Source organism: Phodopus roborovskii, unplaced genomic scaffold (assembly GCF_943737965.1).
Source record: "Phodopus roborovskii unplaced genomic scaffold, PHOROB, whole genome shotgun sequence".
NCBI lineage: Eukaryota > Metazoa > Chordata > Mammalia > Rodentia > Cricetidae > Phodopus > Phodopus roborovskii.
The window spans coordinates 30,657,153-30,670,823 of NW_026126517.1; the positions used below are offsets into that span (position 1 = coordinate 30,657,153).

Sequence of the window (13,671 nt, forward strand, 5' to 3'; positions counted from 1 at the left end):
ATATCTATGCTCAAGAAGGCAAGGCCCAAGTGTATCTGTTCAATGGCTGTACTCCTTAACATACCCTATACATATAAAATTCATACTGTTGCTTATATGTAATCTGCTTGTCTACTGTCACACTGTCTGCAATATAATGCTGAATAAAAATCATGATATGGTAAATATGCCAGTCTTTGCTACCAGCCACACTCTTCCTTCTTAAGGGGCAGCCTTAAGTCCCTACAAGGCAACTCCATCACCAGCTCTGAGAAGAGCTGATGGCAAGAATGGACTAGACTTATCCGGCTGGCATCCTGAGAGCCTGGGTCACTTGACAATGAATGGGTACTTGGTCTGAATCACTATGAGGGGTTGAAGCCAGTCAGACTTCAGTCAGCCATCACCGTGTAAAAGCAGAGGTTAGAGACCAGAGAGAAAAGCCACAAGTGCAGAGAGGAAGAAAAGAACAGCACAAACATTCTCAAGAAATGGGGGTGTGGCACACTGCAAGAGGCAGCAGATTCCATGGTTAGTGATTCTCTGCATAGGGTCTAGTAAAGCCAGCTGCACTTGTTTCCTATCCTTGACTGTCCAAGAATTTTTTTTATTAATTTATGAATTTGTGTATTATATCTCTTCAAGCAGTTCCCTTTCTGAATGGTGTACTTAGTGGTAGAGTGTATGCTTAATACACAAAAGCCCCTGGCTGTAATCCCAGCACCACCCCCAAATAATGCCCTTAGCTACTGTAAAGTGGGGTTGTATCCATCTTTACTCGTTCCTTTCTTGCAATTGTCTGGTTCATTTTTACTGAATGGTCCCTGTGTGTGGCTCCCATGCCTCATGAATCCTTTCCTATATTGTACGGCATTCCTCCCTCTTCCTTCTGGATCATTCCATATGTGTGCAAATGCATTCTTGTCTGCCTCCTTTATCTCCAGCACACATGACAGTGAACTCTGACATTTCCCATATTGCCTGCAATGTCTCCTTGCCCTTGCTTCCTGTTATCTTTGTCAGTTTACCATTGTTGGCTCTAGGTAGGCAAGGTCAACACTGTCTGTGGAGCAAAATCAAATAAACACTTCAGAGGCTGTACAGAGTAGCAGTGGGATCCAGACATGGCCACGGTTCTCCATCCTGGATTAACATCTGTATATCCTGTTTAGTAAGTGGTTGTACATGTGCACATGCAAAGCTATTTTTATAAAATGTATGCATACATATTAATAAGTGTGGCTATGTATCCATGTATGTATGTGACTGTAGTCACTATCCTGAGTATGTGACAGAAAACAAAGTTTACCTTTATGGACTTGTATGCACTGACACTATCACCATTTATACTTTTAAAAAATTATATTAATTTAAAAAATAAATGTTTAACTGTAATCTTTTTCAACCTCAGCAACACTGGACTCTCCTTTCTTCTTTGGGAAATATCAGCCTGTTTTTACTGAGTACTTCACAGTAAACCATGTAGACTAACTTTACTTGGGGTTTTTGTTTTTGTTTTGTTTTGTTTGTGACAGGGTCTCACTATGTAGCCTTGGCTGGACTGAAACTCACTATGTAGATCAGGCTGAACTCAAACTTACAGTGCCTCTACCTCCTGAGTGCTGGGATTAAAGGTGTGTGTCGACATGTAGTGCAACTTCTTTTTTTAAAAAAAAAAATTAAACCTTTAGAGTGTGTGCGTGTATATACAGTTACCATGGCACACATGTGTAAGTCATTGGGAGTTAACTGAGTGAAGCAGAGTCTCTCGTTTCTGCCACTGTGGCTGGCCCAAGAACTTCCAGGCAGTTCTCCCACCTCCATCTCCCATCTCGCTGCAGGAGGATGGGAGTACAAATGTGCACAACCACATCCAGTTTTTAATGTGAGGCCAGGGATCTGAACTAAGGCTGACACTTTTGCCCACTGAGCCATCTCTCTGGCTCAGCTGGTTTATTTTTATTCTTCATGTCTAAGCCAAGTGGCAAACCCTATAGTATCTTCTTTAATCACTTTATTAAGTTAGGCCACCAAGGATGATAGCACACATGTAATTCCAGAATTAGGAAAGCAGAGGCGGGTAAAGTACAAGCTGGAGACTAGCATGGGCTATATAGTGAAACTGTCTCAAAATTAATAACAATGGAAGAAGGAACACTGAACTATGTAATAAATGAATAAAACCAGTTCAGGCAAGCCCAGTTCAGCCTCACAGCCAACCCAGGAACGCGACCTAACCAGACCTGGCAGAGGAGGGACTTCTATCTTGCTTCCATAGTATCCTACGCACATTCTTCTTCTCTCTCTCTCTCTTTCTTTCGTGTGTGTGTGTGTGTGTGTGTGTGTGTGTGTGTGTGTGTGTGTGTGTGTGCGCTCACACATCGAATGTTTTGACTGTGTTTTATGTGCATAATAAACATGCCTGGTGCCCAAGAAATCAGAAGGTGCCAGATCCCCTGGAACAGATGTTACAGATGGGTTGTTAGCTACCACATAGGTGCTAGGAACCTAACCCTTGTCCTCCACAAAAGCTGCCATTGCTCTTAACCACTATAGCCATCTCTCTAGACCCTTTAAAAACTCTTACATTTATTTTATTTGACCTGTGCACACTCTTCTTGCTTCTCCATGATATGACTGTTTAACTTGAGATGGCCCTACTGCCTTCCCACTACATAGTGATTGTGTTTACTTATCTCTGTGACAGCTGCAGGTGCTAAACAAGCATCACAACAAAGACTGATATTTACTAACAAGGCTGAAAAACAAAATCCAAGTAATATCTTAAGAAAGCAGCAAAAACAAGAGGTGAGGAGTGACTGCAGCATATTTACATTACAGAGTGAAATGCCTCTCCTCAGCGTGGTTGGAGAATGAATGCCTCATATTGACTACTTGCTCCTGTCTTTTATATCTCCCCCCCACATGCTGGAATTAAAGGTGTGGACTATAATTCTCTTTGAGACTGATTCAATCTGGTGTAGACCTGGGTGGCCTTAGACTCACAGAGATCCTGCTACCTCTTAATCCTGAGTCCTAGGATTAAAGGTGTGTACCATCACCTCTTAAGCTTCTGACTGCTGGTATTAAAGGTTTGTGTCACTGCTGCCTGGTCTCTATATCCTGAGGCTGTCTTTCTGAATCTTCAGTCAAGCTTTAATAACTCATAGATATCACTACACTTACACTCAGGAAGAGCGGTGGGCAGGGCTGAGAGCAGAGTTCAGTGGGAGAACAGTTGCTGAGGCCCCAACGTCACTCCTCAGGTCTAAACAGAAAAAAAGCAGTGCTGGGAAGAGACACACTTAAGTCACCAGGACCCAGAGGAAAAGAATATTGAGAAGACCCTAAAGCCAGGTCTAAGAGGGCAGGAGACTCACTGACTCTCAAATTATATTTGATACTGTGCAGCAATCCCTCCTTAAAACTCCTATTCTAGACTTGGACCAGATTTTATTCTGGTTGCACTGGTTTCACTATACAGCCCCGGATAGTCTCAAATCCACAATCCTTCTGCCTCAACTTCCTCAATAAGTAATAACATACAGATGAACTCTACTACAACAGGTCAGGCTAACTATTTTCGTGCAGAATGTAATTTGTACTTTGTTATACAGTCTTAAACTCTCACTAAGAAGGCTCTGCACACTTTGGTTTTGACACACCTCAAGTACCTGGCTTGTCTAATTCATCTAGGTAACATTATTTGTAATCTCAGTTAACCCGATTTCACTGTAATTCCTCTAGCCATCCCAATGGAACCAACAAGCTTATCAAGGACTCCTCTAGGCATGATGGCCTGCTCTTTCAATTCCAGATAATCCAGAGGCTAAAATAGGGGAATGCAGAATTCAAAATCTGACCTACACAGCAATACAAAGTGTAAAGGGAGAAGGGAGGGAGGTAGGAAGGAGAAAAGATAGGAGAGAAGGAGGAGGCAAGGAAAAGGGAGGATTAGGAAGAAAAAGACACTAATGTCTTTCTTGAGAACACTTATTTTAGAGGTGAGGTACTGCCCATGTCCAGAATAGAAAATAAACCATGCATCTGGCTTACCTATTATCTCAGTTGTTCAGGATTTAATTTTTTTCTTTTTAATCTTTCTGAGACTGGGTATCCCCAAATTACCCACATGGGTTGGAACCCTAGAGCTCAAGCTCCTCCCACCTCGGCCTGTGGCCTGTCTGGAACTGCAGACACCAGCAATTCAAGTAAGATTAATTTTATAGTTCGCTTTCCCTCAGCCCCCACTCTCCGCCACAGTCCTCATGCCCTGCATTATTCTTTCGCAATCTCTTGCATAGCGCGGCTCTCTTGATTTAGCTTCTACTGCCAAAACTACCCAGTTCCATGAATCCTGATTATTATAGAAACAAAAAATGTCGACTGTCCAGGCCTAACTGCAGTCTCCCAGAAACGTAGGTAGGTGGATTTCAAAGCTTCCTGTTGCAATCAAACTGTAAACGTCAAGCTTCATAACCACGTTATAAAATTCCTCACCCATTCCTAAGACCATCAGGCATTTTCTGGAATGCAACGCTTGCAAAATAAATTCTTGCAAAAGGTCTGTCACTATAGTGTTCCCCAAACACAACAAGCAAAAAAGAGGCACTCGCTCCAAATATAATTTCTTGTACTGTATGAGTAGCCATCTTGTTAGCTTTAAAGAGCAACTGTATGGTATCTTTTGATTGTCTCATAATGCCTCCGTTCTGATAAGATCAATAATTAAACCAACGATCAGCAATCGTCTTTTTAAAAAAAAAGGTAAAGACAATAAACTCAGTCACTCTCTGGACAATAAACTTACAAGTATGCTTTAAAGAACGGTTCCGAAACTCCTGGGCCTGTAAAGAGACTCGGCTCGCTACAGCCTGGGATCGCACCTGGCGAGGCAGACCTTGCTGCCCCGGTCGCTGTGACAGCAGCACAGACGGACACGGGGACACACAGTTCCGAGGCGCGCATGGTGGGCGCGGTTGCCGGCCCCAGGTGGCTCTGGGGGGGCATTGCCGGAGGGCGAAACCTTGTACGGACTGGGGCGGGATCCCCCGGAATTGACCCAGCTCACCTGCAGCAGCCCCAGAAGCAGAGGCCGGCGTCGTCCGCCGCAAAGAGCCGCCAGAGCAGCCATGGTGCCTCAAAGGGTTGTCAAGGGCAGAGAAATGCACCGTGGCTTCCTTCTCACACGGGAGACCCCGAGACCTCGCAGCGGGCACGCCCCAGGTCTGTCCTCCAATAGAAACCCGAGATCGCAGCGCTAGCTGAGGATTGGCCCGCAGCCAGGGGGCGGGGTCTGGCGCGGGACAAAATTAACTAATGACCAACGTGGCTGGTCTGCTTTTGACCTCTTGAGGCCTGTGATTTCATTACAGCCTAAGACTTTCCATTCACTTAGCTGCGCCTGACCATGTGACCATGTTTACCCAGACAAAAGATATTGGTAAATGTTTCCAGCAATTCCATTTTTATTCATTTATAATACAAATAAACCAATTACTTACGTTAAGAGAATTTTGAAGTTGCTTCTTCTGTAGGGTACGAAATAAAATGAATGTTAAATCAACTTCCACAGAATCTCCCTGCAAAATGGTTGTGGTGGCAAACACTGAGGAGAAAGGCAGGTGATCTTTGAGTAGTTCTGGGCCAGCCTGATCCACATATTGAGTTCCAGAACAAACAGAGAAGCTGTCCCAGAAGAAATTAAAGCCAAACAAACAATAAACCCTCCGTGCATTAATTTATGTTAGTTAAATAATTATTCTGATTTATGGAACCCACTGCAGACATTGGGGGTTTGTTTTTAGACAGTCTCACTATGTAACTCTGGCTGTAGATCAGGCCTGCTTTTGCCTCTCTAGTGTTAGGATTAAGAGCAGGTGCCAGCCACTATGCCTAGCACTGACTATTAATCTTCAGCATATCTTTGACTTATAACACTAATTTTGCTTTGTTAATTCTCATAAAAATAAAAGGTATGGCAACATACAAGTAGAAAAACTTACTTCAAGCCAACCTATTTTGTCTATGTAGTTGTATGCACTGTGAAGTCACTTGGGCAACTCCATTGTTCTCTGCCTTATTTTTGTTTTGGTTTTCTTTTTGTTTGTTTTTTGAGACAGGGTTTCTCTGTATTGCTTTGAAGCCTGTCCTGGAAACTAGCTCTGTAGACCAGGCTAGCCTCAAACTCAAAGAGATCTGCCTGCCTCTGCTTCCCGAGTGCTGGGACTAAGGGCATGCACCACCAACTCCCGGCCTTTGTTTTAGGACAGATTTCCTCTGTGTGCCACCACTGCTGTTTTTTGTTGTTGTTGTTGTTTTGTTCTTTCCTTTTTTTTTTTTCTTTTTCTCTTTTTCTTTTTTTGAGGCAGGGACTATCATTGCACCTGGAGCTCACTAGACTTACTGGCCAATAAGCTTATGTCCCCACTCTTCTTCCTGACCCCACCCATGGAACTGGGAATACAATTAAGGGCCACCACACCTGGACCTCAGTGCTGAGGATCTAAACTCAGATTATCTTCCTTGTGAAGCGAACATTTTGCAAACTGAGTCATCTCCTCAGCCCTTTTAGGAGTGAGCTGTAAGTGTGTGTGTATGTTCCTGCATTTGTGTGTAAGCACCATGTGCTTGCAGGTGCCTGAGGAGGGTAGCAGAGGGTGTCAAAACACCTGAAACTTAAGTCATAGGCACTTGTGAACTGCCTGGTGTGTTTTGGGAACTGAACCCAAGTCCTTTGTAAAAGCAGCAAGTATTCTTAACTGTTGAGTCAAAAATCCCTGCTTACCTTGTTTTAAGAAACAAGTCTCATGTAGGACAAGATGGTCTCAGACCCACCAGGTAGTTAAAGGTGACCGTGCTATTTCTACCTTTAGATTGCTGGGAATACAGGTGGGTGTAAAATCTATATAAATGTTATATAATCTAGGCTAGTATTGTAACTAAGCTATGTCTGCAACCTGTTTTCATTGTCATTCATGTGGAGATCAGAGGGAAACTTGCTGGAGTAGGCTCTCTCCTTTCACAACCATCAAACTCAGGTTACAGGCTTGATACCAAGCACTTTCCCGACTAAGCCAACTGTACTGACTTAGGATATTATCTATCTTTAGTTATCGTTCCTTAGCTACGCATGGAGGTGCATACCATTAAATCCAGCATTTTGGAAATTGAGGTAGGCTTATTTGTGAGTTCAATGCCACCCTGTTCTACAAACCCAATTCCGGACAACCAGGGCTGTCCTGTCTCAAACAATTTTTCCTTACGACTTCTATCTTTTTTTATATTTACATCCTTTTTATTTTGTTTCAGTAGCATTTTTCCTTACTACTTCTATCTTTTTTATGTTTACATCCTTTTTATTTAGTTTCAGTAGCTCATAGGTGTCTATTATAGATTTTTTCTAGATTTTCGAACTTGCAAGAATATAGGTTTTCAGAATGATCCTGACACTGATTTATGTTATATACTGTTTTCCCCCTTTGGCTATTCAGCTGTCGTTCCTGTTAATTTTTCTTTTCATAGAAATATTGTACCTTTTCTTTGTTTCCACTTAGGGTTTTTGCTTGTTTTATTGAGACAGGTTTTCCTTTGTAGCAGTGGTTTGGAACTCACTGCAGACCAGGCTGGTCTTGAACTTGTGGTGATAGTACTGCCTCAGCCTCACCTGTATTAGGATTTAATTTCTGCCCTGATTTTGTGATTTTGATGTTGCTATTTTTCTAAGACCTTGAAGTTCACCATTATTTGAGACCTGATTTAAAAAACATATTTCATGTGTCTGCACGTGTATCTAAGCACCAAATGCCTGGTGGCCACTGAGGTCAGAAGAAGGCATGGGAGACTTTGAAACTAGAGTTACAGATGGCTGTGAACCACCAGGCGGATGCTTGGAATCAAACCCAGGACCTAGGGAAATGCAACAAATACTAGCCCCTCAATGTTTTGTGAATATTGTGAAAATATGTGGTGACACACATTTAATCCCTGCACTCAGGAGAAGGGTGGATCTCTGTGAGTTCGAAGCCAGCCTGCCTACATATTGAGGTCCAGAACCGCTAGGGTAATATAGAAAGGCCCTGCCTCACAAAAAGATTAATTGCTTAGTCTAGCCCAGTAGATATTATCAGGATTCTGTTATATGGGAAAAGGTGTTATCTTTTTATTCTCTAGAAATGACTTTATGTGTAAATAATGGACAGGTGTTCTATCCATAAATTCTGTAGTATTTACTCAGTGACTGACCACACATGCTAGAGTAGTGCATTTGTGGAGTCAGATGACAACTTTTTGTGGTGGATTCCCTTGTCCCACTTCTATATAGGTTGTGGACAGAACACAGGACACTTGGCTTTCACAGCAAACACCTTTTACTCAAGAGTCGCTGAGCTTAGTTTTGAGGCAGGGCATCATGTAGCCTGAGCTGATTTCAAACTCACCATAACTGAGGACTCTTAGCCCTGCATCCACTTCCCAGGTGCTGGGTGAGATTTGGGGAGTATGCTACTTACTACATACTACCATTCTGTTTTAAACCTGTGCCTTGCAAATTCATAATTGAACTGTCTATCCTATGCCCATCCAGCTGTTTTAATGTTGCCTGCCTCTAAGTTCCATTCTAATCAGTATAACTGTGCTCTCTTAATAAGGAAGTTAGCTTCCAATTTAGTCACTGTGGAGTTTATGATTAAAATGTTCACTAGGTCAAAATGCTTGAGTGCTTGCCAAAGCTTTCAAATGGGCTTGTGCAAGAAACCAAATATTTAAGCTTAATTAGTAATCTTGCCTTGGCTAGGGTGAACTTTCCTGTATCTTCAATTTCAAATCACTCCTACTCCTAGACTTCCCCAATCTCTAGTTAGCTAGCCATCAGCAAGTCATGTATTCATCCATCCAACTGTCATGTCTTATTTCTGGTCCTTATTTTTAGTGGCTAGAATTTACTATTATACCCCAAACATAACAGACAATTCTCACTGTGTTGCTAATGCTGTCTTGAACTCTGGGGCTTGAACAATCAGCTATCTCATCGTCCCTAGTAGCTGGAGGACACAGGTGCAGCCCTGCCCAACTGAAACCATTTTCATTGTTTTAAAGACAGGGTGGCTGGCCTGGATTTTATCAGTATACCACTGGGACACTGAGAGGCACATGACACTATTCCTAGCTTGCCAGAATTCTTAACTATTGTAAAAAAAATTCTTTATAGTAGAATATCAAGATTTTCTGGATGAAAGCTTTTATATTACACTTTTATTTTGCAAGAAAATAAATTATACAACTCAAAAAATAAAATCCCAAAAATCATCAAAATATTTCAGCCTACTGCATACAGAAACTGCTCCCATGTAAAACTGTACAGTATCATTTCAGTATGTAGTGGTGCACATTCAAAACTGTACAGACCATGAGGATAGACTACACCTTAGGAACTCCAGATCACACAGAGAGTATATGACAGGAACACTCTCAATGTTTCTTCCATAGCTGTGACTTGGGAGAACTTGTGACAGTACCCCAGTCATATGCATGAAAACAGAAGAGCCAGCTCGAGTTTATGATAGCAAATCTTTTTTGTAAACTAGCAAATATTTCACCCAGATTGAATTTGAAAAATTTGGCCCTTGGAGCAGGGCTAATGATATGACATTCAATTTAATGAAGAGTAAAAATAAGAATAATATTTCATTTTTTGGAGACTTGCACAAAGAGCAAGAAATATAAATGAACAGGGACTTCCTCCAATCATTGTAAAAATTGGGCAACTTCAGAATAGGATCCTTATGAAATTATTAGAACAATGATGATTTAACATTTGTCTAACTATGAGCATCATCAAATGTGTTCCACATTTTCCACTGTGTGAATCTGTTTCCTGTCTCCTTACGCTGGCCATGAGATGGCAACAGGTTACCAGGTTATAGATGGTGCCATCTTTAATTAGATAGAAGTACTGAAAACTCTGAGCCTGCTACACTATTCATTTACAAATGGCTCTGTGTTGGTGGGTGGGAGGCAGGGCTCTTCTTCCCATTACCTGTGTCATACTTGGCCCTGCTCACACAGCCAAGAATGAAAGTCTTCAGGGAGAAGAGAGGTCAGATAGTGAACATTACCGGTTGGTCTGAACCTTCAGAAAACTCCTGGTTAAGTTCTGTTTCAGAATATTTTTAAATTAGCAAATCTACTGATAAAATATTTAAAGAAAATCTCAATAATGGTATAGGCAATAGGCACCTTTTCAACTAAACAGTTTTGATAAACACCAAAAAGCAGTTACACTTTTGTATATATATTTTTAAAAAATGATGAAAACTGTTAAGTCTGTGGTATTGACTGCTGTTCGTTCCCCCAAAATACAATTAGGACATAATTAACTAGTAAAAAATTTACAAAATTTAATAAAAAACTTTGCTATGGATTTAGTGTTACCCACTTTGCATTAAGTTTGCCTTTATAAATCAAAACATCACAGCTCTCATTCTTAAATGACCAAAGCGATTAGAAATTTCAAAGATGTTCTAAGAAAAATTATGGTTTAAAATGACAAGTCTTAAACATTAAGAAATGGACTAAAATTTTTCCCTTGATTGATTGTTTCCTCCTTTGGCATTCTGGTATTGGGACAGAAAAATTTGCCAACACCAAACTATTAAACAGAAGGGCCACAGTCATTATAAAGCTATCTCTTTGAGTTCTGGATGCACCAACGTCAGCTATCGTCCACAACGTGGAAGTCTTGCATACTGAGTCTCTCTCCAAACCTGTTCTAGCCATGGCCTCCTCAGAGCAGCAGATAGACAGTAAGCACACATGCACTTCCAACTTCCTATGAGTTTCCCAACAGATATTTGACTACAATTAGCAAAATCTTAAATGTCTGACATATACTTCTCTTCTTCCAGGAAGGGACTCACTCACGGCTGCAGAGACTGCGCTCAGGCCCACAGCCCACTGTGGTGTTATAATACTGTATGCTTCTCAACATTCCATTTTTTGCTAGTTTCAAAGCCATACTTAAAAATATTAATTAACATCAAAGATTATAAAAGAATCTGCAAGAAAACATTGAAATGTGCACCACAATGAGTAAAAATACACATGGAGCCATTTTTCCTGATGGGGAATCATTCTCTCTTCAGTTGCTCAAGTCCTCAATTTCTAACTTGCTACTGCACTGTGAAGTCCTGAGTCACAGCTCTGGATTAACTGAGAGAAGCAAGCTAAGTGTTGCCCTCTGAACAATTTAAAAATGCTTATTTTTAAAATATATAAATATATTTATACATATTTGGCAAGGTTACTACTCATGTTACGACCAACAACTCTGAATGCTTCTCAGGTCTCAGGCTGTAATTTTATCTCTCTTCCTCCTAGGTGACAGGGAATTACTACTTTTTAACAAAAAATGTCTTTCCAGAAAACTGAGGTGGTAAATCCCTAATCGCAACATTTTCAAAATACCAAATAATTCTATGCTACAGATTTAGAAAGCAATTCTCTCACTGCACTGTATCAGAACATTTTTCTGCATTGTTTTCAATAAATTTTGACACAGCATAATAAATATTAGGTGTATAAGAATTAAGTGTATTAGTAACACACTTTTGCTTTGTGATTCTGATTCTGCAATGACTTACTTATACCCATAAATTTAACAACCAAAGCAACATTCATTATAAACTTCATGTTTTCAAAACAAGCTCTCCAACAATACAAGACTTAGAAAGAAAACTCCAAATCCTTTATCATTTAACAACAAACAACTAAACAGCAGTCTCCTGCTTAATAACAATCAGGATTTGTAAGGTAGAAATATTTAATACCATTTTCAGGTCACCATCACAATCCAGTTATTAAACTAAAAGCAGTATTTAACAAAGAACTTGACACTACGGCATCATCATCTCCTCAAGTACAACTGCCCTTTCCTAACATGGTGTTGACAACTTCACTCTTTCCATTAAAAGAAGCTAGGAGTGCTACCTCTAGCTTTAATCGCATTAAAAAAAGATAACAGCATTTTTCAGTGCATGAATATCTGAGCATCCTTCCTTGTGCAAGTATATCCTTTAAAGAGGGAAAGGGGTTAAAAGAAGCAACAAGAACCCCGCCCTCACCCTTCCAAAACGTTGTTTCTCTTGGTGGGTAAACATTGAACTGACTTTGAAGTTCATAATGGGCTCTTCATGAATGCAATTTTCTCCACAAAACAGCATGCTGTTAAAGAGTGTGCAACATGAAGGGAATGCCATCATGCTAACTAATGTGACTGGCAAAATATAGTCGTTTGTAAGGTAAGGCAGAGAGTTTAATATTTATGTAATCAAAGTCCAAATAAACCTTCCTCCAGCTCAAACCGGACAACTTTCTGCCCAGGTGCTCCAGAATCTGTGCTTGGAACAGTGGCACAATACTCAGCTACGCCATGTATATGAACGTGTTGATGTCAGCCTCATCTCTCCTGATGTACTTGTGCTCTATCAGCCATTCAATTTGCTCTTTTATCATTTTCTTCTGTGGTAAGAACATATTTTTCAAAATTTCTACTAATTCAGTCTGCAGCTGAGCATTGCTAATTTTCTTTCTCATTTTCATTATTTGTATGATGGCTTCCTAAAAGAAAAATGAAAACGAAAATACATTAATACATTACACTTGTTTGAGCAAAGCAAATCAGTAACTTTTCCTACATTATCTTTTAACACCAACTAAATTTGCATAGCAACTCCAGGTACTCACCTGAATACTTACTCCACAACTACTATGCTTTTTGTTACACTATTGCAAAGACATGGGATATAAAGAAAGCCAAAATTAGCCTATAGTCTCTCTAGTCATTTTTAAAGATTAGTAATGTCTCCCTGTACGTCTGTGCACCACATTTATGCCTTGTGCCTAACAGGCTGGAAGAGGGCATTGGATCCCCTAGAACTAGAGTTAGACAGTTGTGAACCACATGTGGGTGGGTGCTAGTGAGAAAGTTCAATGGGTAAAGGCAACTGTTTGCTGCTAAGCCTGATGACCTATGCTCAACCTCTAGGACCAAAAGGTAGAAAATTAATTCTTAAAAATTATGCTCTGACCTATACATACACACACACATATACAAGTAAAAAAGATACAAGAATCCCTGAACACAAATCTGCTTCTAGTGTTCCGGTATTCCTTGGTATAATAGAGAATCATGGGTATGGAAATACTACTCCATACATTAACTATACAAACAAAGTGACATTTTTAAGTTTTATATCTTGTTATTAGTTTTATTGATTCAATTAAATGTTTTTGATGTTTAAATGTTTCTAAAGGGATCTACATTTTTCAATATATTCTTGGTGATTTTAAAATTACATAGAGCTTGGCAATGAATTGTTATCTGCAAAGTGTGGCCTCCTGTAATTAACTTTCTTTTAGCTTTCCTTAGTCAACTAAAGCAACATGGTGTCATAGTGGAAATTAGGTTATTTTTATAAAGGAAATGGGAAAAGAGATACAGTTGGTTCTCTGTATCCATTAACTGCATACCACAAATGACAAGTGGCAACACACACCTTTAATTCCAATAAAAACAAACAACAAAAATGTAACTAGGCCTATGCTAGATAGCTGATTAACACTTGTTACCGAATCCTACTTCTAAGCAGTAGGCTTAGGAACCTGAGAGTATTTAGCAGCACAAAGTCCCTTCAG

General features: G+C 40.3%; 2 protein-coding genes across 4 annotated transcripts in view; both read right to left on the reverse strand.

Moving 5' to 3' along the window:
- Window positions 1–13,671, reverse strand: part of Acat1 (acetyl-CoA acetyltransferase 1) — a 191,769-nt gene that overhangs the window by 20,670 nt on the left and 157,428 nt on the right. Inside the window, exon 1 of one of the 2 annotated variants that reach the window (XM_051197478.1) lies at window positions 5,051–5,132. The exons of the other annotated variant lie outside the window; for it this stretch is intronic. Within the exon in view, the coding sequence (XP_051053435.1) occupies window positions 5,051–5,113 (63 nt within the window). The 5' untranslated portion in view covers window positions 5,114–5,132. Of the gene's footprint in view, window positions 1–5,050; window positions 5,133–13,671 lie in introns of those variants that run through there. 2 annotated transcript variants of the gene reach the window in all.
- Cul5 (cullin 5) overlaps window positions 9,212–13,671 on the reverse strand; it is a 51,972-nt gene continuing 47,512 nt past the window's right edge. For both annotated transcript variants that reach the window (XM_051197476.1, XM_051197477.1), the window contains one exon: window positions 9,212–12,594. In XM_051197476.1, coding sequence (XP_051053433.1) covers window positions 12,400–12,594 — 195 coding nt within the window. In that variant the 3' untranslated portion in view covers window positions 9,212–12,399. The remainder of the gene's footprint in view (window positions 12,595–13,671) is intronic.